The sequence below is a fragment of the Bos mutus genome, chromosome 23 (assembly GCF_027580195.1).
Source record: "Bos mutus isolate GX-2022 chromosome 23, NWIPB_WYAK_1.1, whole genome shotgun sequence".
NCBI classification, from domain to species: Eukaryota; Metazoa; Chordata; class Mammalia; order Artiodactyla; family Bovidae; genus Bos; species Bos mutus.
In genome coordinates, this window is record NC_091639.1 from 43,594,784 (window position 1) to 43,620,833 (window position 26,050).

The window sequence follows — 26,050 nt, forward strand, 5'->3', positions numbered from 1 at the left end:
CTGCTTGCTCCAGAATCCTGGAAAGTCATTTAACCTGTCTGTGCCTTAGATTTTTTTAATCTATAATATTGACTTCTCCAGTGGCTCAGCAGGTAGAGAATCTGCCTGCAGTGCAGGAGACACAGGAGACTCGGGTTCAGTCCCTGGTTGGGAAGATCCCCTGGAGAAGGAAATGGTGACCCACTCCAGTATTATTGCCTGGAAAATTCCATGGAAGAGGAGCCTGGTGGGCTACAGTCCATGGGGTCACAAAGAGGCAGACACAACTGAGTGACTAACACTTTCAAAATTGGGATACTAATGGTTGATGTAAGATTTACAATGGTTAATGTATGAAAAGTCCTTAATGTAGTCCTGACACAGATATGAGTCAATAAATGATTGTTCTTCCCTTCCTTCTTTTTTTCCCCTTCGTCTATGTCTCTCCACTTCTCTTCCTCCTCCTTATCTTGGGAAGACTGGGTGCACCATGATTTAGCTAGTTCTTTGATTCTTTAGTTGAATGTAAGAAAAGAAAGTCCTTAGAGATGTTTCTCTACTTTTTGTGACTAAGACATTCTACAAAAGCCAGACTCAAGAAAAAAAGAGCTAGAATATTCTTTACTCTCTCCTTTCTTTCTCATCTACTCTTAGTTTGCACCCAAGTCTGATTTAGGCTTATTTGAAATAAGGGTGCCTTCTTTCATCAGTCCAGGGGATGAGTAATTTGATAGCAATGGCAATAATCCTACAGGGGCTGCTTCAGTCTCCATAGTTAGAGGCTATTTCAAATTATTCTTCTGTTATCTGACTTAATTAAAGGAGGTTAACATTTGCCCCAAACTTTGTGACAGCATTTGAATCATTCAAAGTTAACTGAAGTTAACTGAATCATCAAGTAGACTTAATATAGACTCAAACAAATATCAATTCTTACTCAGATAAGATTCTTGATTTTGATTAAATTTGGTTTCTTGGAGAAGATTTGTTTTTTTACTTTCTCCCACAAAATGACATTTGAATTGTTTGTGACACCTCCAATATGTCCATGTCTTTTGGAAGACTAGATGGGTAATTTTACAGTGGGGTGCGAAAACTAGTTTCTGCTGCCATCATAGGGAAGTCACACTTGTAAATATTTGGCTTCAGTTATTCCATTTACTAAATGATGTCTGACATTTCTTTCCAGGAGAAAAATGAAATTTTAGAACAGAAGTCTTCCTTAGTTATAAGCCTTAATCTTATGTGAACAATTGATCTTAAATACAATATACCATGATTTTAAAAAAGAATGACACTGGGATATTTTCTTTTTAAAAACTTTTTGCACTGAAAAAAAAATGAAATTTTATATTGGTGTATAGTTGATTTACAGTGTTGTGTTAGTTTCAGGTGTACAGCAGAGTGATGTACAGCTATACATAGATCTGTTCTTTTCCAGGCTCTTTTCCCAAATAGGTTAATACAGATTACTGAGTAGAGTTTCCTGTGCTTTATTTTAGGTCCTTGTTGATTATCTATTCTATATATTTACGGTATATATAATAATATAATATAATAATTAGGAGGTTAATCTCAACCTCCTAATTTATCTCTCCCCACTGATTCTATAATATTTTCTTCTAGAAATTCTAATATTTGTATTAACAGAGCTATAATTGCATCATATTAAGTGTGACTTGAATAGTTTTCACTTAATTAATCTTTATATTTTTCTCCCTTCTTCTCCCATGGAAACTCAAAAGCAAATCTGAGAATCCTACAGGTTGTAACATTTCAATATTCTGCCATCTCTCTTCAAAACTTTGAGGAAAACAGTCATCTTTGCAGTATACATCTGCTAGGACCAGGTGTGTTACTGCCCTTCTTAGATTTTATTCCAAAGCAGGGATCATGCAGTTTACCAACTTCTGCACCTCAGAGGAGAAAAGGGAAGACTTGAATTAGAACCAAGAAGAAAAAGTTTTGTTACACTGTGGATTATCCTCAGCTGGTTAGCACACTCCACTCAAAACCCTACTTTGGAGGGGTGGGGGGGCACTTTAAAAAACTATCCTATATAATCTATGAACTGTGATGAGTAGAAAGTATAGTCCGTTTCTAGCCTATTAGTCCATTCAATTTCACTTTCATGCATTGAGAAGGAAATGGCAACCCACTCCAGTGTTCTTGCCTGGAGAATCCCAGGGACACTGACTTGACAAATATCTGAGTGTTCCCCACTGACTTGACAAATATCTGAGTGTCTGCCATGCCCCAGCTCTTCTGCAGAGTCACTGGGTGTGAGGGATGAGCAGAACAGCAGTGTCCCCATTTGTGAAGCACAGGATGGGGACGACAGTAAACAATCAAAATAGCAAAGCGCACGATACTTGTTCACAGAAATTGGAGGAGAGCGAGACAGAGAACTGGTGTTGAGAACTGATGTTAAAACAAATGTACAAAGATGCTAATTCTCAATGTAGTATGTTCATTGGATTTCCGATTTTCCTGGGATGATGAGAGTGGTTTAATTAAATAATGAGAAATTACACGACTAATTCCTTTTTATGGGGCCTTTGATGACAGGCTGGCTTTCCTTCATCAAAAAAAGAAAAAAAGATAGAAAATCCTTGTAAAACAATTCATGTCCTTTTCTTCATCTTGATTGAACCCATTGTTACACTCCACATAGTCTGCTTTTTAGGATGAGCCAGGTGTAGTAAAGTACCATTTTACTCCTTTACTGTAGTAAAGTCAAGGTTTTTCTTCAATTCATGGTGTACTTGACTTGCAGTTTATTTCAAAGTAATTTAATTCAGGTTCTCTTAAGTGTAATAGAATTTAAATGAGGCTAACAAACACATTGAGTGGTCCTAATCATCATAGGTCACTTGTGGGATTAATTATATTATCATTCATATTTCACTTCATTGTTTTTAACAGATGCCAAATTCAATAATCATAATAACTAATGTTTTGAGCTCTTACAGATGAGTTTTAACTATCTCATCTAACATGATGCCAGTCCTATGATGTGGGTCTGATTATTTCAAATTTCTATTTTATGGAGGAGGAAACAGTCACAGAGGAGGAAAATCCAACCTAGGTTTTCCTTGTGTTAAAGCCCCTGTCGTTAATATTTGTTTGCACCAACAGAAGCTGAAAATAATTTGTCTTCCTTAAATATTTTATACATTAGTATTCATTTTCTGGGTCTGAATTATTTCTTCATCACCCCAAACCTTCAGTCTAAACTTGAAATGAGTAATTTTGTATCTGGTGACAACATCTGAGATGATAATGTTTAGAATATTTCTGATGTTTTAAATTATTTTCTTATGTGTAAATTAACTCATAATTTATCAGTTAAACTGTGAATGATTGTTTTCCATGGCACTCATTTTTAAAGAGTTTCTTTCCCCCTAAGGAATGAATTTTCTAATTAAGTTTCCGTTTGATTCTGTTTTCATACTAATGTCTCTGGAGGGGAATGTCATTTTTTTTCCTTTACATTATACTTGTCTTTGCAACTATTTATTATTTTTCATTAACTACTGCCAGTATAATTTCATTTCACTCATGTAATTCAAAACCACAGTATACTTTCTTAATAAAGAGCAACTTCAGAAAATAGGGCAAGTATTTGGACTTATTCCTAATTTATCGAAAAAACTCTCACTTGGAGTCACATTTTATTGATAACAACTCATTTAATAAACTCACTACATTTCAGAAATTACTTTTTAAGTGCCAGAGAAAGAACAAAGATAGGCTTATTGAATATAATATAGCATAGAGGTAAAAATCTCATTTTAATGAGCTGGAGGGACAGAAAAATATCATTACAATGGAAGTATATTGCTTTCAAAATATCATCGTATATTAAAAATGTGTCAAACTTTATTAAGAATATTTCCTTCTCTATATACAGATATTCAAATAAAGGTCATCTTCTCCAATTTAGCCAGCACACGCAGTCCCCTTGTTGCTATGGCTGGCAATGTTGCTATGCTGGAGTGTTTCAGGGCCGACATGCCCTAATGCAGCCACAGATCTTAGGGTAAGAGGTGACAGATCCAATCCACTTACATCCAGACATGGATCCGCATCTGCTTCTGTAGGATGTGACCAGATATTTGATGAGTTATGAACAGTTTCAGCAAGAAATTCCACTCTGCTGACCATTCTTCTTTCTTTTCTTGATGGTTCAGAAATATTTCCAAGATATGTTGTGTGAGAGAGGCTGAGGAAGAAATGGAAGATCCTTATATCAGTTGTGCTAAATGAGGAGGAAGAGAAATGACTTAATGAGACATCTCTTATGCCTTGGTCCGTATCATCATTTTACACGTCATCAAACACGAAGGTGCCATATTTCACCCACATTTCCCTTGGTTTGATCTTTAGTGTAAACTGTGACACATGGAGGCTGACTGTCGCTGGTCCCCACGGTTATTTATTCTGCCTACCAGTTATGTTCATAGCAACATGGAATCATCATTCCCTGACTTACTGAGTCAAACTTTTAAAATACTTCCAACTCTACTTTTTATACTTAGAACATTTGGGGATGTATTACTAACTGCTACAGTGACTTTTAGTGAGATATTCATACAGGGTAAGGTCTACAGATAGAAAAAGCAATAAGAAGCAAGAAAGATATGATGTCTCATGGATATATCTCTATGGTCTTGGTACCTCCTATGCATACCATGGGATTAATTTTTTTAATTGAAGGATAGTTGATTTACAATGTTGTGTGTTAATTTCTGCTGTGGAGCTCCCCAGGTGGCACATTGGTAAAGAATCTGCCTGCCAATTCAAGAGATGAGGGTTCACTCCCTGGGTTGGGAAGATCACCTGGAGAAGGAAATGGCCACCCACTCCAGTATTTTTGCCTGGGAAATTCCATGGACAGCGGAGCCTAGTAGGTACAATCCATGGCTCACAAAGAATCAGACATGATTGAGCAGACATGCACACATGTTAATTTTGCTGTACAGAGAAGTGACTCAGTTATACATATATATTCTTTTTCATATTAGTTTCCATGTTGGTTTATCACAGAATATTAAATAAAATTCCCTGCAAAATACAGTAACACCTTGCGTCTCCCAACCCTCTCCTTCCCTACCCTTCTTCCCCCTTCAGTTCAGTTCAGTTGTTCAGTCGTGTCTGACTCTTTGCAACCCCATGAAGTGCAGCACGCCAGGCCTCCCTGTCCATCACCAACTCCCAGGGTTCACTCAAACTCATGTCCTTCGAGTCGGTGATGCCATCCAGCCATCTCATCCTCTGTCGTCCCCTTCTCCTCCTGCCCCCAATCCCTCCCAGCATCAGAGTCTTTTCCAATGAGTCAACTCTTCGCATGAGGTGGCCAAAATATTGGAGTTTCAGCTTCAGCATCAGTCCTTCCAATGAACACCAAGGGCTGATCTCCTTTAGGATGGACTGGTTGGATCTCCTTGCAGTCCAAGGGGCTCTCAAGAGTCTTCTCCAACACCACAGTTCAAAAGCATCAATTCTTCAGCGCTCAGCTTTCTTCACTGTCCAACTCTCACATCCATACATGACCAGAGGAAAAACCATAGCTTTGACTAGACGGGCCTTTGTTGGCAAAGTAATGTCTCTGCTTTTGAATATGCTATCTAGGTTGGTCATAACTTTCCTTCCAAGGAGTAAGCGTCTTTTAATTTCCTGGCTGCAATCACCATCTGCAGTGATTTTGGAGCCCAAAAAAATAAAGTCTGACACTGTTTCCACTGTTTCCCCATCTATTTGCCATGAAGTGATGGGATCAGATGCCATGATCTTCGTTTTCTGAGTGTTGAGCTTTAAGCCAACTTTTTCGCTCTCCACTTTCACTCTCATCAAGAGGCTCTTTAGTCCTTCTTCACTTCCTGCCATAAGGGTGGTGTCATCTGCATATCTGAGTTTATTGATATTTCTCCCGGCAATCTTAATTCCAGCTTGTGCTTCTTCCAGCCCAGCATGTCTCATGATGTACTCTGCATAGAAGTTAAATAAGCAGGGTGACAACATACAGCCTTGACGTACTCCTTTTCCTGTTGGAAACAGTCTATTGTTCCATGTCCAGTTCTAACTGTTGCTTCCTGACCTGCATATAGGTTTCTCAAGAGGCAGGTCAGGTGGTCTGGTACTCCCATCTCTTTCAGAATTTTCCACAGTTTATTGTGATCCACACAGTCAAAGGCTTTGGCCTAGTCAATAAAGCAGAAATAGATGTTTTTCTGGAACTCTCTTGCTTTTTCGATGAAGTTTGTTCTCTATGTCTGTAAGTCTGTTTCTGTTTTGTAGATATGTTCATTTGTATCATATATCAGATTCTACTTATAAGTTAAAGGAAAGTTACACGGCTCAAAACAGCCTGGAGTTAAAACTCCCCTCCGGATCCTCCCCACCATTCTATACAAAACAAAGCACTCTCTCACCCTAAGAATAGAATGGACATTAAGGTTGATTACACCCAGCTCCCAGCCCTTCCCAAATCTACTGTCAGTGGATTTCAAATCCTTTGAGCCTTAAGAAGACTCAGGACAATTAAAGTCAACAGAGAAAAGGTCAAAGAGAAACACTTTAATGCTATTGAATTGAGAGGGACAGAACTATTGGAGAAAAAATTGCTAAAAGTGTTAGTGCAGAGGGTAGAAGGCAAAAGCAAGTGTTGAGCACTTTTTACTTGCTGCAACTTGATTTTATTTCAATCTCCCAAAAGGGTGTCTGCTAGTGTGATGCCAGATATCCATGAGTCAAGCATAGGGAACAGCTGCAGATTGCACGGAAAAGCAGCATTAGAAAATGCCTGAGGAGCTTGGCTTTTCTTTATGTGCCTCAGGCATGAGGTCTTTGACAATTCATTTTTCAGTGGATTTCAAATCCTTGTTTCTTTCTTCAGTCTAACTCTATTAGTTTGCATGTAATTTGCTTTTTTAACAGATTTTCTTTGAAATAAGAAGTTTTGATTTTCACAATTTTTTGACTGCTATGTTTGTTTTAAAAAGTTTTGTGTTTTTTTTTGGTTTTCAATGATGATAAATGGGTTAAAATACTTGCACTCTCCACCTTTTCTTTCTTTAGTAATTAAAATAATGTCAAAGGCTATAGAATATAGACCATAGGACCTTGTTTCACACAAGAACCATTCTTACACTCTCTCTGATGTTCTTCATGGATAGATCAAATGACTAATAAGCTTAGTGCTGTTCAGGTCCAGTTTCAGGCTTGTTTTTAGGTACCCCATGTTCCTTCTCTTCCTTAGTTTAGTTTTTTACCCATGGGCAGTTGTTTAAATATAGTAGTCTCCTCTCACTATTCACAGCTCCAGCCTCAGCTCACCAAACAATCTTTCCTTACTCTTGAAAAATCATTGCTAGAATATTGGTAACATAACTATAGCTACAGAATTTAATAAACAATCTCAACCCATATTGGGCAAGGAGAAGGAGGCTTCTCTAAGGGTTTGACACAACTAGATTAGTTGAGAGAGTCTGGTTTTATTAGTGATAATACACATAAACCAATATTCTTTTTCTTTGATAAAGAATCTGCAGTGGCTTTACGCCACCCTAAAGTTCAAATTTAATTCTATTTTTTTCCTCCTTCTGGAAATAGTTTCTCATAACAGTGATACGAAGTCCATTATATTCGATGAAATAAAAATGTATTGGGGATGTCTAAAACGCCTTAATGTTATGTCATCATTCTCAGTGAAGAAATCTGGGGGACTTGTGAAGATTGAATGCAAAGATATATGGGTTTTCCCCTAATTTAATCAATATATTTGCCTGAGCATTTTATCTTTTTTCTGTATTACAGTCTGGTATTATTTAGCACAATGTACTGAAAAATGTTAGTAATGTAGTTAAATTGTGCAAATAGTTTTAGTGGGTGAGTTCTTTTTTTCTTAAAATTATTGAGATAAAAACTTAACTATGCTTTTAAAAATATTTGTTTATTGACCGTGCTGGGTCTTCACTCCCCGTGGGCTGTCTCTAGTTGTGGTGAGCGGGCCCACTCTCTAGTTCTGATGTGTTGGCTTCTCATTGCTGTGGCTTCTCTTATTACGGAGCATGGGCCCTAGGGCACGTGGGCATCAGTACCTGCAGCACGTGGGCTCAGCAGTTGTGGATCTTGGGCTCTAGAGCGCAGGCTCAGCAATTGCGGCGCACGGGCCCAGTTGCTCCACCGGATGTGGAATCTTCCTGGACCAGGAATCGAACCAGTGTCCCCTGCATTGCAAAGCAGATTCTTAATCACTAGACCACCAGAGAAGCCCCTTAACTATGTTGTTTCCATCAAGACACATTTAGTTCAGCATATTTCATAGAAGCTGTTTAACTAAGGAAATGAGTAGAGAAACTCTCTCAGTATTCCAGTAGTGAAAAACTAACTAAAGGAAAAAGATCCTAAGACATTAGAAGTAACCTTTACTCATATTGCATTACGAGGTTAAAAATGAAGCCTTCGGTGAACTGAGCAATTGGTGAGTGAGCGTTCTGAAGGACAATTTTCTGTAGCACGGAAGAGTCAGAAACCTTAGTGGACACTAACCTGGTCCACAGCTATTGGCCAGGACAGCTAGAGGTAGGAAGCCAGTAGCCAGGACAGCCTGCTGCCTTAGAGCCACCAGGAATGACAGTGATCAGTGGCCATCTTGGTGAAGAATGGCATGAGTCAAAAATAAAAAACAAACCGTGATGGACACAGTACAAGAAGGACTGCAGGTGCCTGGTTGTCACGTTTAGTGATTCACACTCCTGTGTGCTTGGCAATACCACGGGAGTCACTCAGCCTTCAGTGTTCAGTCATCATTCACCTCTCAGAGGGTGAAGACAACATTGACTCGTCTGTCATAAACCCTGAACATATTTGCAACTTCAAAAAGAATAGAAATAGTTTAGAAACACAGCTTTATTGTGTCTTAGCCAAGTATATTTAAGATTGTGCATCTGTATTTGACCACTTCCTGGACTTCTCTGGGCCAGTGGTTAAGACTCTGCACTTTAAATGCAGGGCCCAAGGGTTTGATTCCCTAGTTAGGAAGACCCTGTATGCCACGTGGTGCAGCCAAAGGAAAAAAAAAATTATATATATATTCCACTTCCCGACAATGGTGAAAGCTGAGCTGATATGGAAGCCCAGCCTCCCATTTAAGGGCAGAATAGCTTGAGAAAATGGAACTGTTAAAGTCTATATGTATCTCAAACTACAAGAAAGAAAGTGAAACTGTGGGTGCCAGATATGAGGAGAGAGCTCCAGGTGGGAAAATAAGATATAAAGTGGGGTTCCCCACTTTATATAAGTTCTGTAGGACACAGGTGCATCAGGACTTAGGAGCCAGGAACTTAGAGTTTAACTTTCACTGTATAGTGAATCTGAGAGCTCGAAATGAATCCTTTGTGTGCATCTAGGTGTCTGGAAGGTTCCCTATCCATGAAGTGTGGGATAGAAATAGACATACATGCTTCCAACATCTTTACCCTGCACTCCTGGGTACCCTGCACTCCTGCACATCCATAAAAAAATGGGTGCTCAACTTATGAGGATGAAGGATTTGGAGCAAGTTCAATGGGACTTCCCAGGTGGTACAGTTGATACAGAATCTGCCTGCCAATGAAGGAGATGCAAAAAATGATGGTTCGATCCCTGGGTCAGGACGATCCCTGGAGCAGAAAATGGCAGCCCAAGCCAGTATTCTCGCTTGGAAAATTCCATGGACAGAGGAGCCTGGTGGGCTACAGTCCATGGGGGCACAAAGAGTCAGACACAAGTGAGCGCACACGCAACAACAAACCTGTGAAACTTGAACATGTGGGGACCTGCGCCCCCGTGCGTTTGATGAAATAAAGTGGAAGCTTGCCCAGAGTCAGTGAAACTCCTGGGGCCCCACCAGGGCAAACATGAAATGTATTATTGGCATGGTTTTCCAACCCAGAGTTTCTCAGATACCTACAGACATCTTCACTAAAATTACCCTGACTAAAGAGGAGCTCAAAATCAAAACTAAAAAGTCACCAAATGAGTGAAGGACATCTTTGGACAGAGGCATGGAGGAGAATCAGCAGATACAGGAAACAGGAGATTTAATCATGTGTGTGTGTGTGCTAAGTCGCTCAGTCATGTTTGACTCTTTGTGACCCTATGGGATGTAGCCCACCAGGCTCCTCTGTCCATAGGATTTCTCTAGGCAAGAATACTGGAGTGGGTTGCCTTGTCCTCTTCCAGGGGATTTTCCCGACTCAAGGTTCGAACTGGGCATTGCTTATATCTCCTGTATTGGCAGGTGGGTTTTTTAGCACTGGTGAGTGCCACCTGGGAAGCCCAATTTAACCATGAGAAATTATAGAAAAATCTGGAATGAAATATAAATAGAATAAAAATGTTGAAATAGTTAAAAGGAGTTCTGGACACCATAAAAAGATTGGATAAAGAATCAAGTTGAACTCCTTGAAGTTAAAAATGCTGTTGTAAAAATATAAAATTCAATGCCCATGTTTAATGTATATTAATTTTGATTCATTAACTGTCAGGCTTATATGTGGAAACAATCCAGAATGCAGCATAATGGGATAAAAAAATATGACAAGGAATTTTATGGAAATGAAGGATGGATTCAGAAGACCCAACATATATTTCATTGAAACTGTAAAGAACAGATTAGATGTAATAGGAGAGAAGCAATATGTGAAGAGATTCCTAGAGGATTTTCCAGAATCAAAGAAAGATATGCATACTCAGAGTAAAGGACTTTACCAAGCCCCAGAGAAGGATACATAAAAGGAGGTCACCCTCAGACACATCATAGTGAGCTTTCAGAATTCCCTGGAGAAAAACCTTAAACACTAATGAAATGTGAAGACAGATAATCCAAGTTACAATGTTCAGACTGACAGCAGTTAACAGAAGTCAGAGCAAGTGGACAGTATCTTCAAGATGCTGGGAACAATAACCATTATCCTAGAATTCTATGTTCAGGTAAATTCTAGCTCAAGAGGAGAACAAAATAAAGACATTTTCAGAGAGAGTTCAAGATGGGAAGCTGTGAAAAAAAAAAAAAAACTATCAAAGCATTTACTTCAGTGAGAAGGAAACTAACTCCAGAAGAAAGGTGTGAAATTCAGGAACCACGAATGATGAAACAATATTAATTTAAAACAATTTAAAAAAAACCAAAGATTTTTTTTCACGAAAGCTTTATTTTTTTAATATGAGTAATTTAAGGAAAAATCTGTTGTTTTCTTTTACTATAAATAAATATAAATAGTTAACAGTGTTGGTGTAAGTAGAATATGGAGTGTATGGAGGATGAAATATTACATTGCCTTGAAGAATTTTTGATGCCTTTTGCTGGTGCTTGTGTTAAGATGCTAAGGAAAAGCTCTATGGAAAACATCAGATTTACCACTATGTGAGCTGAATAACAATGTGTAGGGGAAATATTGAAAGGCAATGAGCAAAAAATGTAAAACAATTATTTTGGAGTTGACGTAATGGTATTTTTCCTCAATATCTGTCAAAATTCTACAATTGATATGTATTATTTTAATAATAAAAAACTTCAAAATACTTAAACAGATATAATTACTGAATTATGAATTTCACTAAAAGACACTATGTTTATAATTTTGCAGGCAAACCTCTCCTCACCATCTTCTACAGTACCAGAGAGTCAGCTGGTATGTATCCTGTTATTAAATTATAGACCTAGTATTTTAGAAAATCCTAATCTTTCAAGATAGATTTATCTGAACAAAAATGAATCGGTTCTAATGAGGTGGATGAAACTGGAGCCTATTATACAGAGTGAAATAAGTCAGAAAGAAAAACACCAATATAGTATATTAACCCATATATATGGGATTTAGAAAGATGGTAACAATGACCCTATATGCGAGACAGCAAAAGAGACACAGATATAAAGAGCAGACTTTTGGACTCTGTGGGAGAAGGCGAGGGTGGGATGATTTGAGAGAATAGCATTGAAACATGTATATTACCATATGTGAAATAGGTGACCAGTCCAGGTTTGATGCATGAGACAGGGCGCTCAAAGCCAGTGCACTGGGACGACCTGAGGGATGGGGTGGGGAGGGAGGCGGGAGGGGGGTCTGGATGGGGACACATGTACACCTGTGGCTGAGTCATGGCAACGTATGACAAAAACCACTACAGTATTGTAAAGTAATTAGCCTCCAATTAAAATAAATCAATAAATTTTTAAAAAGTGAACTGAGGACAAATATACTATGGATAAATTTCTTTGCTTACTTGTCTAGTACAAGTTTACTGATGCTTTACTAAAGCTCCATGCTGGTTGTTTTATAGGTTACAAACATGCATAAAAACATATATAGACCGTGTTTGCTGATAACTTGCACCCTGGTGGTGGTGTTAGAATAGAGTGGTCAAGGCTGGAAGCAGACACTGATGTTTTAGAGGCAAGGATTCATTTCCTGGTGGGAGAGATCAGAAAAGGGTTCAAGAACAAGGTCATCTTTAATCGTGTAGGGTAGGTTCTGAACTTGGGGAAATAGGAAATGAGATGTTTCAGGCAGGAAGATAAAGAATGATCAAACCAGGGATGAGCAGCAGAAATACAGTATGAACCACAAATATAAATCACATACGCAATTTTAAATATTCTAGTAGCCATGTTAAAAAACTAAAAAGAAGCAGGTCACATTAATTTAAATAATATATTTTATTTATTTAATATACACACATTATCCTTTCAACATACAGTAGTATAAAATTGAGATTATTTTCCATTATTTTTGTAGGGGTAAAGTCTTGAAATCTGCAGTGTTTTTTATATTTACAGCATATCTCAATTCAGACTTGCCACATTTCAAGGGCCCAGCAAGGGGGCTGGTGGCTACTCTGTAGGACAACACAGATCTAGGCTCTAGGATCTGTTTGTTATTTATAGATAAATATTTAATTAAATAGAAAAATTACTTTTTCTTACAGTGTTTCATATTTCTTATTGTTACAAGTGGTTAGCAAATGGGAACCATGATGTAAACTGCCTAGATATTATTACATGTAGTAATATAAACAGTTTTAACTGTTTATAATTATAGGTTCCTAAACAATAGACATGGTAAAGGAAGTGAAAAGGAATGAAAATACCTAGTAAAATGAATGAAAATATCTGGAAAAGTAGCGTGATACTGATTCTTCTCTTTTTAAGCAATTCTTTCTATATCCTACATCCATAACCAACAAGTCATCTTGTCATTATCATGCCAAAATGAGAACAGTGTTTTATTTGTAGTGCTAGAAAGTCATAAAGAATGTTGTTTGACTCTTAAAATAGCCTGACTGAAGCAAATGGCTTGGGTGTGTCGGTGTTTATGTGCATCGTTTGTATATGAGGTGTGTTTGCGTGTGTGCATTCAGTGTCCGTGGGTTTAGAATAGTGGCAGGCAGTATAGTGAGGTTGACAGGATGCTGGAACAGGGGCCAGAAGACCTACCTTTTACTTCCTGCTCTGACACTAACTACTGGACTGACAGCGAGAAGTCAGGAATCTGAGAACCTGGGCTTCAGTTTCCTAACTGAGCAAGAAAAGCATTCAATTACACTCTGTCCAAGCCTCTCTAGGGCAGAGTCCATGGTTACTAGCTCAAGGGAGCGAAGGCGTTGCCATGGAAACCAGCACTATGATAACATTATGAAGTTGAACAATTTCCCACTTTAGATATGGAACTGTTGTTATAGCTATTTTAACATTGAAAATAATGATATATGTACCTGTTTCTTGAGAGTAATGTTTGAAAATCAAGAAATATTTGTATACTCAACATAGTACACAAAAAATAGATTTTAGGTGTTGACTGCGTGTGAATGTATATATGTATAATCAGAATGACATATATATGATATATATGCAGATATATGTTGATATATGTATAGATGTCAGTCTTGATGTAATATTTTACAAAACATTTTAAGAAAGCAAATATGATTTCATGAAATAGGATATAGTATGAATGACTCATTGTAAATGTGATAATGAACTTTTTTTGGCCTAATCAAATAATTCTATGAATTTGACTCTTGTGTTCTCTAGGGGGAAAATGCAAAGCATTGCTTTAACTGATGTTGATGATAATTTTTTTGCATTTACTTTAGACCTTTTCTATAGAGAGTTCAAGGAATTTTTTAGCCAAGTTTTAAATTAAGTTTTAATCCCCAAATGCACTTGAGATCTAGGTAGGTTTGTGAAGTGATTATTTTCAAGCAAGCTATCACACACAAAAAGAACATCTCTTGGATTGATATAATTATTCACTTTAATCACTGACTTCTATCTCATCGCATTAACCCCCTGTACTTACATTCCCTGAGTATGGAATAGTGTAGAAATAATTACATACTAGTGATAGTGTATAAATTTGCTTCTTAAAGAATTTGTAATATTTCTGCCCTTAAGTATCGTCATTTATGAATTAAATTATAATTTTTCATTTTTATAAGTGGATTTCCAATATTTGCCATTATGAATTCTCTTTTGAGTTAAGTTCTGAATAAAATGAGTAAATAAGAATACCTTTGAAAAAACAGTATGTGTGTATATATATATATATATACACACACACACACATTTATATGTGTGTGTTTGTAACATATGCTATGCATATAAATGCCATATTACAGGTAATTCTGATGGCACATACACATGTATATGTATTGCTTTTTGTTTATACATGTATAAACATGTGTATAACACAGGAAAACAAAATTTGGGGGAACATATGATAGATTATGGTTAAATTATGTAAATAAATATTGAATAAATATTGTACACTTTGCATGAAATAGCAGTTAATTAAAATTATTTGACTCCTATTTTAGGGGAGAAAAGTAATAAATTGTTTGAAGCGAAAATAAATGATGGATTGCTATGGTAGTCTAAGCTTAATACAGAAGCCATTTTGTTTTTGAGCTTTGGCTTTTTATTTAGCCATAAAAAGTAACACATTTGAGTCAGTTCTAATGAGGTGGATGAACGTAGAGCCTATCATACCGAGTGAAGTACTTACTTCAGAAAAGGAAAGGTAAATATCATATACTAACACATACATCTGGAATCTAGAAAGATGGTGCTGATGAAATTATTTGCAGGGCAGCAAGAGGAACACAGACATAGAGAACAGACTGATGGACACGGCAGGGTGGGGTAGAGGTGGGAAGGAAGGAGAGGGTGAGATGTATGGAGAGAGTAACGAGGAAACTTACATTAACGTATGGAAAACAAGTAGCCAGTGGGAGCTTGCTGTATGGCTCAGGAAACTCAAACAGGGGCCCTGTGACAACCTGGAGGGGTGGGGTGGGGAGGGAGATGGGAAGGAGGCTGAAGAGGGAGGGGATGTATGTATACCTATGGCTGATTCATGTTGAGGTTTGGCAGAAACCAACAAAATTCTGTAAGGCAATTATCTTTCAACTAAAAAAATAAATTAAACAAAAAGAATAGACCAAGAAAAAACCAAACTTTTTTTTCATTTTAACTTGGCTTAACTGATTACATTATAATTATGCCAATTCAACACTTCAAGGAAGAAAAGAAATGTGATCTTTCCCCTTACTATTAAAATATTTCCACTGTTCACCCTGCAAGCCAAGGTATGTAGTATTAGGCTCAGAAAGAAGTCTTTTGAAACTTGTTCACCAACTATGTCTCTGTTTCTCTTTCTATTAAACAGAAACGTAGTACATCAAAACTGGGAAGGGACTTAGAGATGAGAGTGTGTTGGAAATACTTATCATGAAAATGGAGGTTGGGACAACTGCTGTGTCAGCTTGAAGGGGTTATTGTAAGGCTCATATATCATAATATGTGACATTGCCAGTGTAATCCCGTATGGAGTTGGGTGTGTTGTTGTTTAGTCACTAAGTCAGGGGGTCTATTATTGCACAAAAAAATCTCTGAAATATTATCTCTGAAATTTACTTTGTGGCCATTTTACAGATAAAGAAACGGGGTCACAGAGTTTGAATAGATTATCTAAGATCACAGAGTTCATGCTCATCTTTGTTGTGTGATTTTTAAAAAGGAATCATTATTGATTTTAAATAATTCAAGGAGGGGAAAAAAAGGCTGTTGGGCAATCAGGACGCTATGGAAGTGTGACCTTCACGGGGCACATATGATCACTTCCCGAAGAGGAGGGGCTGGGTGAGTCCAGTAGGGTACTGAGTCTTCACACCTGTGAACAGGGAATCCTTTAGCATCTGAAAGGGAACAGAAGGAAAGGAAGATCCAAGATCTAGGCTGACCCTTCACAAAGCTTTCCTAATTCCTGGACTGGGTCATCACAGTCTTAACAGAGGCTGGCGGCGTCTTTTTTTCTGAGTAAGAAAACAGGTTGGGCTCAACACGATGGGTAAGCACTGGTCTTCTTTGGCAGTTAGATGGGGAACCTAAGGTTAGAAGACACTGCTGCTGCTGCTGCTGCTAAGTCACTTCAGTTGTATCCGACTCTGTGTGACCCCATAGACAGCAGCCCACCAGGCTTCCCCGTCCCTGGGATTCTGGCTTTTGCTTTTGAAATTTTATGCCACTGCAAAATGCTCATTGTTGCCCAAGACACAACACTGAATCTAGAGAGTACAAAACAACAGACTTAATAAACCACATGACTACAGGTAAGAGCAAAGTGCATCTTACTGGAACATTATACAGAAGAGTACTTAGCCTTTCATATGTTTTGTTCCCAGTTCTGAAAGCCCACGGATGTGTCTGGTTTTAGTGGTGCATGACTATTCTTTCTAAGAGCCCTTGAGGTCTCTGTTGTTCAGAAATTGCAGCCCTGAAAGCTTTTGTGTAGAACTGATGCCTTCTTTAAGCTTAAAGGCAGTGTATTCTTGACTAATTTGCCTTCACACAACATGCCTAAGTGCTGCAGCATTTGTCATGGGTGCCTCCTCAGGTGTGAGTCATGCTACTGGCTTTTCTTTAACTATTGAGATATTTCAATCTGGGAAATCTATGTCGTGTACATTTCAAAAGATGTTTTCTGAGCTGTGGAATAGGTTTATAATTATTGAAATCTTGTATATGTTTATTGTATTACAACTATCATAGTGAAAGTGAAAGTCGCTCAGTCATGTCTGACTCTTTGCGACCCCATAGAGTATACATACAGTCCATGGAATTCTCCAGGCCAGAATACTGGAGTGGGTAGCCTTTCCCTTCTCCAGGGCATCTTCCCAACCCAGGAATCGAACCCAAGTCTCCCACATTGCAGGCAGATTCTTTACAAGCTAATCAAAAAACCATAAAACATTTTTTTAAAAGGTCATCAGATAAACATTTTCCTGGGTAATCAAGATCCTTTGGTATCAGTACTCTGAATTATAAATACAAAAGCAAGAAAAAGGAAAGAATTTTTTTCTTTTTCAATTTCCTTCTATGCTATTTTCTCTTTACAAAGTTCTGTCATGCATATTATCTTATTAGATTTGCACAGTTTGTGACTTAGTATGGCAGGAATTGTTATTTCCATTATTCTGATGAAAAACACTTTGAAGTCTACCATGTGTCAAAAGTCCTGCAGCTAATGGGTGGTATTAAAATCTGTCCACACCCTCCTCCCTAATTTTGGAAGCTTCACTCTGTACTATAATGTTTTAAAATTTGAGATATTTCTTTGGAAGAAAAAAAGCTTAAGTATTTGCTACAAGCACATTAACATTTTTATTTAAAAAAGAATTGGAGGTAATGAACATTTTATTAATTGAACGAGTGAATCAGCTAAATAATTTAGAAAATGTTGCTTTTGTCAACAATCTTGACTAGGACAATGTTTTTGCATTTCTTTGAGTTTGTTGCCCCAGTAACTTAAAAAACAAAAACAAAAGCACTGGCGAATATAGGCAAGACAGAAGCAAATGGCTAAAAGAAGTAGCGATGGTACTTTTCACACTCTTCGGATCCATCAAATTAGTAGAATTCCTAGCCAGACCCATGGATTTTCCATGTGCTATGTTCTGTTACTTCCTTTGCTGATTTTTGTTGTTGTTGTTGTTTTGTTTTCTTATCACGTGACCCTAGAGCTTGCTAGTGCAGTCGATAGCAATTAAAAACACAGTCTGCTAGTTAATTTAAGAAAGATGTTGTTTTAAGAAGGCATTATCTATATAATGCATTCTCAAGATCAGTGCTGGCAGTTACTTTTCAACTTTGGTCTCCAGCCAGAGGCAATACCAACCTGTTGTCATAGAGTTATAAGTTCCTAAGGACAGAGACAATGTCTGTTTTTTACAGTGCGCAAGTAACAATGCTCTCGGGTATGTGTTTACTTGATGAGTATGAACAGCGGAACCAGCGCCCCACAGGCCATTAAAACCTGCCTCCAGGCCCTGGGGCTCCACACACTGCACCTCTTGAGCTTTTTCTCCATTAAGACAAAGAATAGAATTAGATGTGATCTCCCAAGTCTCACCCATGCTCGAATTCTCCAAAGAACATGACATCATTGTCTCCTGGTGGTGTTAGTTTTATTGCTTATCACTGTAATCAAACAGGGGAAAAGAAATTATTTTTAAAAAATAGAGTTAAAATCTTGCAAAGTCCTTAAAGATGTGGTCCCTGGTCTTGACTTCCTGTATCATCAATGATGGTAACTTCTGCTTTCTGCTCATCTCTGAAGGTAGAGCTCACCAATCCACATCCCTTCTTCTAGTTCTCTGGGGGTGAAAGGTAGTGTGGATCTTCTGTCTTGTAATGTTCCCTTTTCCTTGGTTATGCTGTAATCAAAAAGTCATTCCAAGAAAAATAAGTGTGTTCACGCTAAGTCACTTCAGTCATGTCTGACTCTTTGCAACCCCCTGAACTATAGCCTATCAGGTTCCTCTGTCCATGAAACTCTCCAGGCAAAAGCACTGCAGTAACAGGATTTTCCCAACCCAGGGATCGAACCCATGTCTCTTATATCCCCTGCATTGGTAGGCAGGGTTTTTTTTTTTTTTTTTTTACCACTAGCGCCAGCTGGGAAGTCCAAGAAAAATGAGAGGAGACATTAAATGGACAGTCAAAACTTTTTAAGGCTTTGATGGATTATAGCCTACATATTCGGAGAAGGCAATGGCACCCCACTCCAGTACTCTTGCCTGGAAAATCCCATGGATGGAGGAGCCTGGTGGGCTGCAGTCCATGGGATAGCGAAGAGTTGGACACAACTGAGCGACTTCACTTTAACTTTTCACTTTCATGCACTGGAGAAGGAAATGGCAACCCACTCCAGTGTTCTTGCCTGGAGAATCCCAGGGACAGCGGAGCCTGGTGGGCTGCCGTCTCTGGGGTTGCACAAAGTTGGACACAACTGAAGCAACTTAGCAGCAGCAGCAGCAGCAGCCTACATATTGAGCTTCTTCCTGTCAATTAGTTTATTTATCCTTCAAATGTCTGTTTAGCATCTGCTAGGTTCCTAACACAGTTCTAGGTGTTAGAAGGATAACAGTGAAGAAAACAATGATCTCTGGCCTCACAGAGCTTACATTCTAGTGGAGGAAGCAAGAAAATAAACGTCAACTGAGGTCAGATGGAAAAAAAAAATAGGGCAAGTAAGATCTTTTATACAGATCATTAGAGAAGACCTATCTGATAATGATGTGGCATTTGAGCAGAGACATGAAGAATCGAAAGAGAGTCCTAGAAAGGGAGAAGAGAGTTCCAGACAATGTGAAGGCCAAGTTCAAACTCCAGAGGAGGGAAGACATAGTGTGTGCCAGAGGGGACAGTGAGGGAGAGAGGTCTAGAGCAGGAGATTCGATGGGAAAGGGGAGGCTGTTTGGGGAGTGAAAGAGTAGGTCTCCCTGCAGCCCCTGTAAGGGTTTTAGCTTTTATTCTAAGTGAGAAGGTGGAGTTAGAGAGGAGCCTTGAGAGGAGTGGCTTGACTTACACGGTGGTTGTAACGTGCTTAACTCACCTGAACTGTGAGCCCTCTGAGAACACGAGGTATGTCTTGTTCACCTCCGTGTAGACACTACATTTCCTGACATAGACTAGATCTCAACTGGAAAAATGGCTCCAGAGAGCATCTGATAGATGATCTGATAGAAGGATGCGTCAAAGCTCTAAGACAATGGTTGTTTTGTCTTTGAGGCACTTCAAAAATGTCAAGAATACATATGTAGTTACATATGCACATTATATATGTATATGTGTAACTGGATCACTTTGCGGTACACCTGAAACTAATACATTGTAAATCAGCTGTATTTTAGTTTAAAGCAGAGAATTTATCAGTACTGTGTGAGCTACTCTGCTCCTCAAAGCAAATGGAGAGTGGAGTTCTCCGTGATTGTTGGAGTCTAGCCCTCTTGTGTCAAGAAGAATATAAACAGGCAGAGTATCCATCCACTCAAAGCCCACATATTCACCTGGCTCTAATGAGGTTCTCAGATTTTAAAACTTGTAATAACTAATCAAAATCATAGTATTCTGGTTCTAGTTAAAAATAAAATGTCTGATCATCCCTTCTACAATGATAATGTTATTTTTCTGAATGTGGGGAAAATATTTTAATAGCAAGAATGAAAAGATTAGCAATTATTTCCCCAAAATGTAGCTCCAAAAGAGAAAAAAATGTCTTATGTACAGTGTAAACCATTTCTCAAGAGGTTTATCACAGTACATTGAAATTTGCTTTTTGAAGAACTTTCTTATTTTTCTTCCTGTGTCCTTTGTGCTGAGAAGGGGAGTTAGTACCTGTTTTATTTCTCCACTTAGATGGAGTGACTTTTCCTGGTGTCGTTAGAATGATATTTGTATCACTTGTGAGTCTAGCTGGATCTGTCAATGCTTTAGCAGCTAAAAATGAATCATCCAGAGTAATTAAAATCCTGGGCTTATGATCAGACCAGACTCGGATTAAATCTTGAGTTGTTCACATATTAACTGCATGGCTTTGGCATGTTACTGATTCTGACTCTTTCACAGGGTGTTGAGAAGAGGAACCGAGATAATCAATTTAACATATTGAATGTGGTGCCTGTAATATATGGAATTAGAGTCTTTGGAATAATGATGGTGTCCCTGTCTACAGTGAGTGCTCAGTCTTTGAGGCAGGTTTCAAAGCAGTAGTGGAATGGTATGAGCAGGTGCAGCAGCCTTGGTCAGGACTGATTGTGTACCGTGGTTCACAGAGAGTGCGTGAGGTTCAGAATTGGGCTGCCAGGGTTCGAGTTCCAGTTTGACCAAACACTGAGACACAGTTAGGTGTGGAGGGTTTGGGTAAAGGTAAAGGATGGGAAGTGTGAACAATGTCAAAGGCAAACTATGTTTAGTATTCTTTTGCATGGAGTTGACTTCCCTGTCCATTAAATGCTGACTGGTGAGTGACAGCAAGTTAAGGTTCAGGGGGAGGAAAAAAAGAAAAAGAAAAAAAATCGTGATTAAAGAAAAAGGTGGTGAAAATAAATGGAGGAGTCAGGGTCGGGCAACGGGTCTGAGACCTAAGGAAGCAAACTAGGAGGAGGGGAATCCAGAGACTTCTGGTAGACCAAGACGAGGGACACAGAATCCAAGTAAAGAGCACCTGGGAAATCTGAAATAGAGAAATCTAATTAGACTAGTTATAATTAGAAACTGTTTCTAATAGAAAATAGAAAATCTGAAGTAGAGAAAATAGGGAAAGAATCATTGTCCAATGGTCAGATGACCATCAGATTCAGGAAATTCATAGCAGCATAAAGCATAAGGCCTGATAGAGAAACAAATATGAAACATAAGTAACTGATTCTGATGTTAAAGCTATTAATATTTGATATCCAACCAACCAGAAGAGTGTCTTTTCTGGACTCACCCTGGAGGATGAGGAAACCAAGAGAGATGATCCGAGTGGAAGGTTCCAGGTCAGGCTAACCCAACACATCAACCTGCTAGCAATGCAGGGACCAGGGGACCTTGTTTTCCTGGCAGGGAGGGTCTTCTAGCATCTCACGTGCATCTGGCCAGATTTCTCACCTCTGCTTTCATCTTTCTGCTGCTGCTGTCAAGCTTAGCTCCTAAAATTCCATGCTGGCTTTCGAACCTGGTAAACCCTAAGTACTGGGATTGTACTGATTTCCTACTTTCCAAAGGAGGAGGAAATTAGGAGAAGGAACAGGAATAGAAGTGGCAGGAACGAGAAATGTAATAGGAAGTCGTGTGGGAAAGAGAGGCCTGAAATCTGGACAGTTTTGCGTCATGACCAAGATATCAGGCTTCCCCGTTACCGGTGGCTGTAGAAATCAGTGTTTGCCTGGGCTTTCTTCTCGTGTTGGTTCATTGGAGGATATGACTCTCGTGTGTATACTCACCTGTGCAATTTCACATGTAATTGGGTGTTATTCAGTTGGTGAAAAAGTAATTGCGGTCCTGGACTGTGAATTTTCAATCATTATAACTAGGCTCAAACACATCTTTATTAATCAAAATAGGAACCATTACAATCAGCACGTTTTTGTCAGTGAGAAATACATTTGTTTATTCCTGTAGCATAAAAATCTGTGCTTCAGGATTCAACGAACTCTTGGAAAGCATCTTCTACCTCCTGCTGGCTGTGGAAGCATTTTCCCTGCAAAAAGTTGTTGAGATGCTTGAAGAAGTGGTAATCAGTTGGAGAGAGGTCAGGCGACTGTAGCGTTGCCAGATTTGTTCAACTTTTGGAGCGCTGGTTGTGTGATACATGGTTTATTATCGTCATGGAGAAAAATTGGGCCCATTCTGTTGACCAGTGCTGGCTGCAGGCATTGCAGTTTTCAGTACATCTCATCAATTTACTGAGCATACTTCTCAGATGTAATGGTTTTGCTGGGATGCAGAAAGCTGTGGTGGATCACCAGAGAGTGACCATGTCCTTTCATTGGTGCAAGTTTGGCTTTGGGAAGTGTTTTGGAGCTTCTTCTCAGTCCAACCACTGAGCTGGTCATTGCTGATTGGTGTATAAAATCTACTTTTCATCACACATCACAATCTGAGAAGTGGTTTGTTATTGTTGCATAGAATAAGAGAAGATAACACTTAAAAATGATGATCTTTTTGATTTGCAGTCAGCTCACGAGGCACCCACTTATCAAGCTTTTACACCTAATTTGCTTCACATGCCAAATGACCATAGAATGGTCAACACTGAGTTCTTCAGCAGCTTCTCATGTAGTTATAAGAGGATCAGCTTCGATGACGGCTCTTAGTTGGGCACTGTCAGCTTCTGATGGCTGATCACCGCATTCCTAATCTTCAAGTCTCTCGTCTCCTTTGCAAAACTTCTTGAGCCACCACTGCACTGTATGTTTGTTAGCAGTTCCTGGGCAAAATGTATTGTTGACGCTGCAAGTTGTCTCCGCTGCTTTACAATCTTGAACTTGAAGAAGAAAATTGCTCAAATTTGCTTTTGGTCTAAAATCATTTCCCTAGTCTAAAATAAATGCAAAATATGCAGCAAGTAGTAAGTCATCAGCAAAAAACATAAAGCAAGAAATGCACATTAAAATGATATATAACATAACCACGTTTATTTGAGAATGCATTCCAATATCAAACAGCAAAGTTCAGCAATGCAAAATCACAATTACTTTTGGACCAACCTAATACTTGCTTACTTTTCCCCTCTGGAAAGAAATCAGTTTCTTAAATGGAAGATATTTCCCAGCCCAGCCTGCGGAAAATAGAGACTTTTCCTCAATCTTTATTTGCCCTGGTGGCATAGAAATGAAAGTCGCCTGGGAAAATATGAGCTGAAAAAAATTGTTGCAGAATGGTACTTATTCAAGCCTCAAAACATAACCAATGGCTTGTATGGCAGCAAGATAGATATTCATCCTTAAGGCTTAACTAGTGAGCATCAGCACAGACTGAAGAGAGCTAATTTTCTATTTTCTGAAAAGAAATGGACCTGATAAGAATGATTACAGCAAAGTGCTCATACAGAAAAAAATGTCACAACTTTTTATCGAATTATTGTTTGGGATGTTTCTGTAAACTTATCCATCATTTTGTGACACTTTACAGTGTAACAAGACTTTTGTGTTTGTGAAACATCATTTTGAAATTGCCCCAAACTAGATTTCTCCCTTTCCCTCTCTTGTCTAACTGATGTTGGGTATAAATCCATGAATTTTGAATGACTGGCCTATTCACTCAGACTCTTTTGATTGCAAATTATAGAGGTCAACCTGAGTTTACAAAAGGGAATTTTGTGTTAAAGAAAAGGAAAGTCTCAGGGAGTCTCAGACCAGAAATCCTGCTTGGTTCCAGGGATGTTTTGGAATTCGGTTCTGGAAAGCCCTCGTGTGTTTCCTCTACCGGCTGCTTCTCCTTATACTTTGCTGTATTTTTCTTGATCTCATCAGATCTGCTTTTATGGCAGAGTAAGGCTTTCCCAAAGCTCCCAGATTTACATAGTATCATTTCCATCTCGTAGCATGACTAAAGAGTAGATTAAAGCCCTGCTCCATATTCCTGGGAGAAGCCCCTACCCTCTCGGGTCAGAAGGCGACCCCTGTCTGGTTTCATTATAGGCAGTCTGAACATGGATTCTGGGATTTTAGGGTGTGGGGGGCGGGGACAGTTTCCAGAAGAAGAAAGTTGTTATGGACTTGATGAATTGTACCAAATTCATCTCTCCTATCATGCCCCAAATGGGCATGTTGCCTGGCCCTGAGGATGCCGTCACTAAATATTTGTCAAATGAAATATTTATTGGCTGAAAGTGCTGGTAAAGATACTTGACTAGACAGATGAAGATGTTTTGGCATTTTGAATGTCATGATAGTAGATCTTTTTAAATTGATTACTGTATAACAGGTCACTTAAAACTAAAGCTACTTTAGTTAAAATCTTTTGATTTCTGGCTATTTATGTATTTATAAAATCATTTAAAAATTAAAAATAATAAATTGCTGTGAGTACATTTGAATGAATTAATATACTTATGTATTCATTTTAATAGTATTTTTTTCTTTATTTCTAAAAATTTATTGACATTCATGAAGACAAAGCCTGGAGTAATTCGCCCTGCACCGGTAAAATCCAAAATATTACTGAAAAAAGAGGAGGAAGTCTATGAACCCAACCCTTTCAGTAAATACCTGGAGGATAACAGTGACTTCTTTTCTGAGCAGGTGAGTGTACACGTGAAAATGTCTTTGATATTTGGATAAATAACTGTACAAAATACAGAAATGCCCTAATGAATAGAGCATGTACAAGAAAATGTGATTGGAATAACCTTAGTAATTTAAAAAAAAAATCCATTTTCTGCATGAATTGGAAATTTAAAGGCTTAAATATTTCTACAGGATGATATTTGGGGATTAAGTATTTAAAGACATCATTTTCATCTAAAATTTTTCTTGTTACTAGTGCTGGTATTATTTTGGGGATTAATTTTATTTTATTTTAAACTTTAAGACATCATTTTCCCAAATATCAAAATGATATAGATGTTGCATTCTTGTTATCCCTAAAAGTACACTAGCCCCAAAGCATTATCGTGCATTGAACCTGGACTGGCATGTTTTTTAGGTTTGGTAGTACATTAGTACATTTGACAAAAGATCTATTGTTTGGATTCCTATCAACTTGGTAGAGATGATGTGATCCCCTAGATTGAGTGGTGCTAGGTAGGGAGTAGGAGGTTAAGTTATTTTAAGGTATTTTTTTGTTTGTTTATGTACTAAAAAGGTAAATTCCCCTTATATATCCTATTGTTGGAGAATGTATAATGGAAGGTTGTTGATGATGCTTTATAAGATATTGGGGGAAAACATGAAGATACACATTTAGGTAGTATAAAATTTCATACATTATCTCAAAGAGAAACCTTGCATCTTTGTCTTCTTCCAATGCAACAAATAGGCATAGGTTATATATTTTATATCTCAAACTTTATTACATGCTTAAGCAATGCAAACAATCCAGAAACCTTTGTGGATATAACTGGGAAACACAAGATCACCACCACATTTGGTAATATATAATAGAATAGACTTACAAAGGAACACAAAGTGCTGTACTCTTTAAACTTTAGTTTGAAAATGATAACTAACCAATTCTTGGAAATAGAGATTCTGTTCA

The 26,050-nt window shown here is 38.2% G+C and overlaps 1 protein-coding gene across 1 annotated transcript in view; it reads left to right on the forward strand.

Moving 5' to 3' along the window:
* Window positions 1-26,050, forward strand: part of MLIP (muscular LMNA interacting protein) — a 278,691-nt gene that overhangs the window by 192,783 nt on the left and 59,858 nt on the right. The window contains 2 exon segments of the mRNA XM_070361005.1: window positions 11,613-11,657; window positions 24,967-25,095. Of these exon segments, the coding sequence (XP_070217106.1) occupies window positions 11,613-11,657; window positions 24,967-25,095 (174 nt within the window).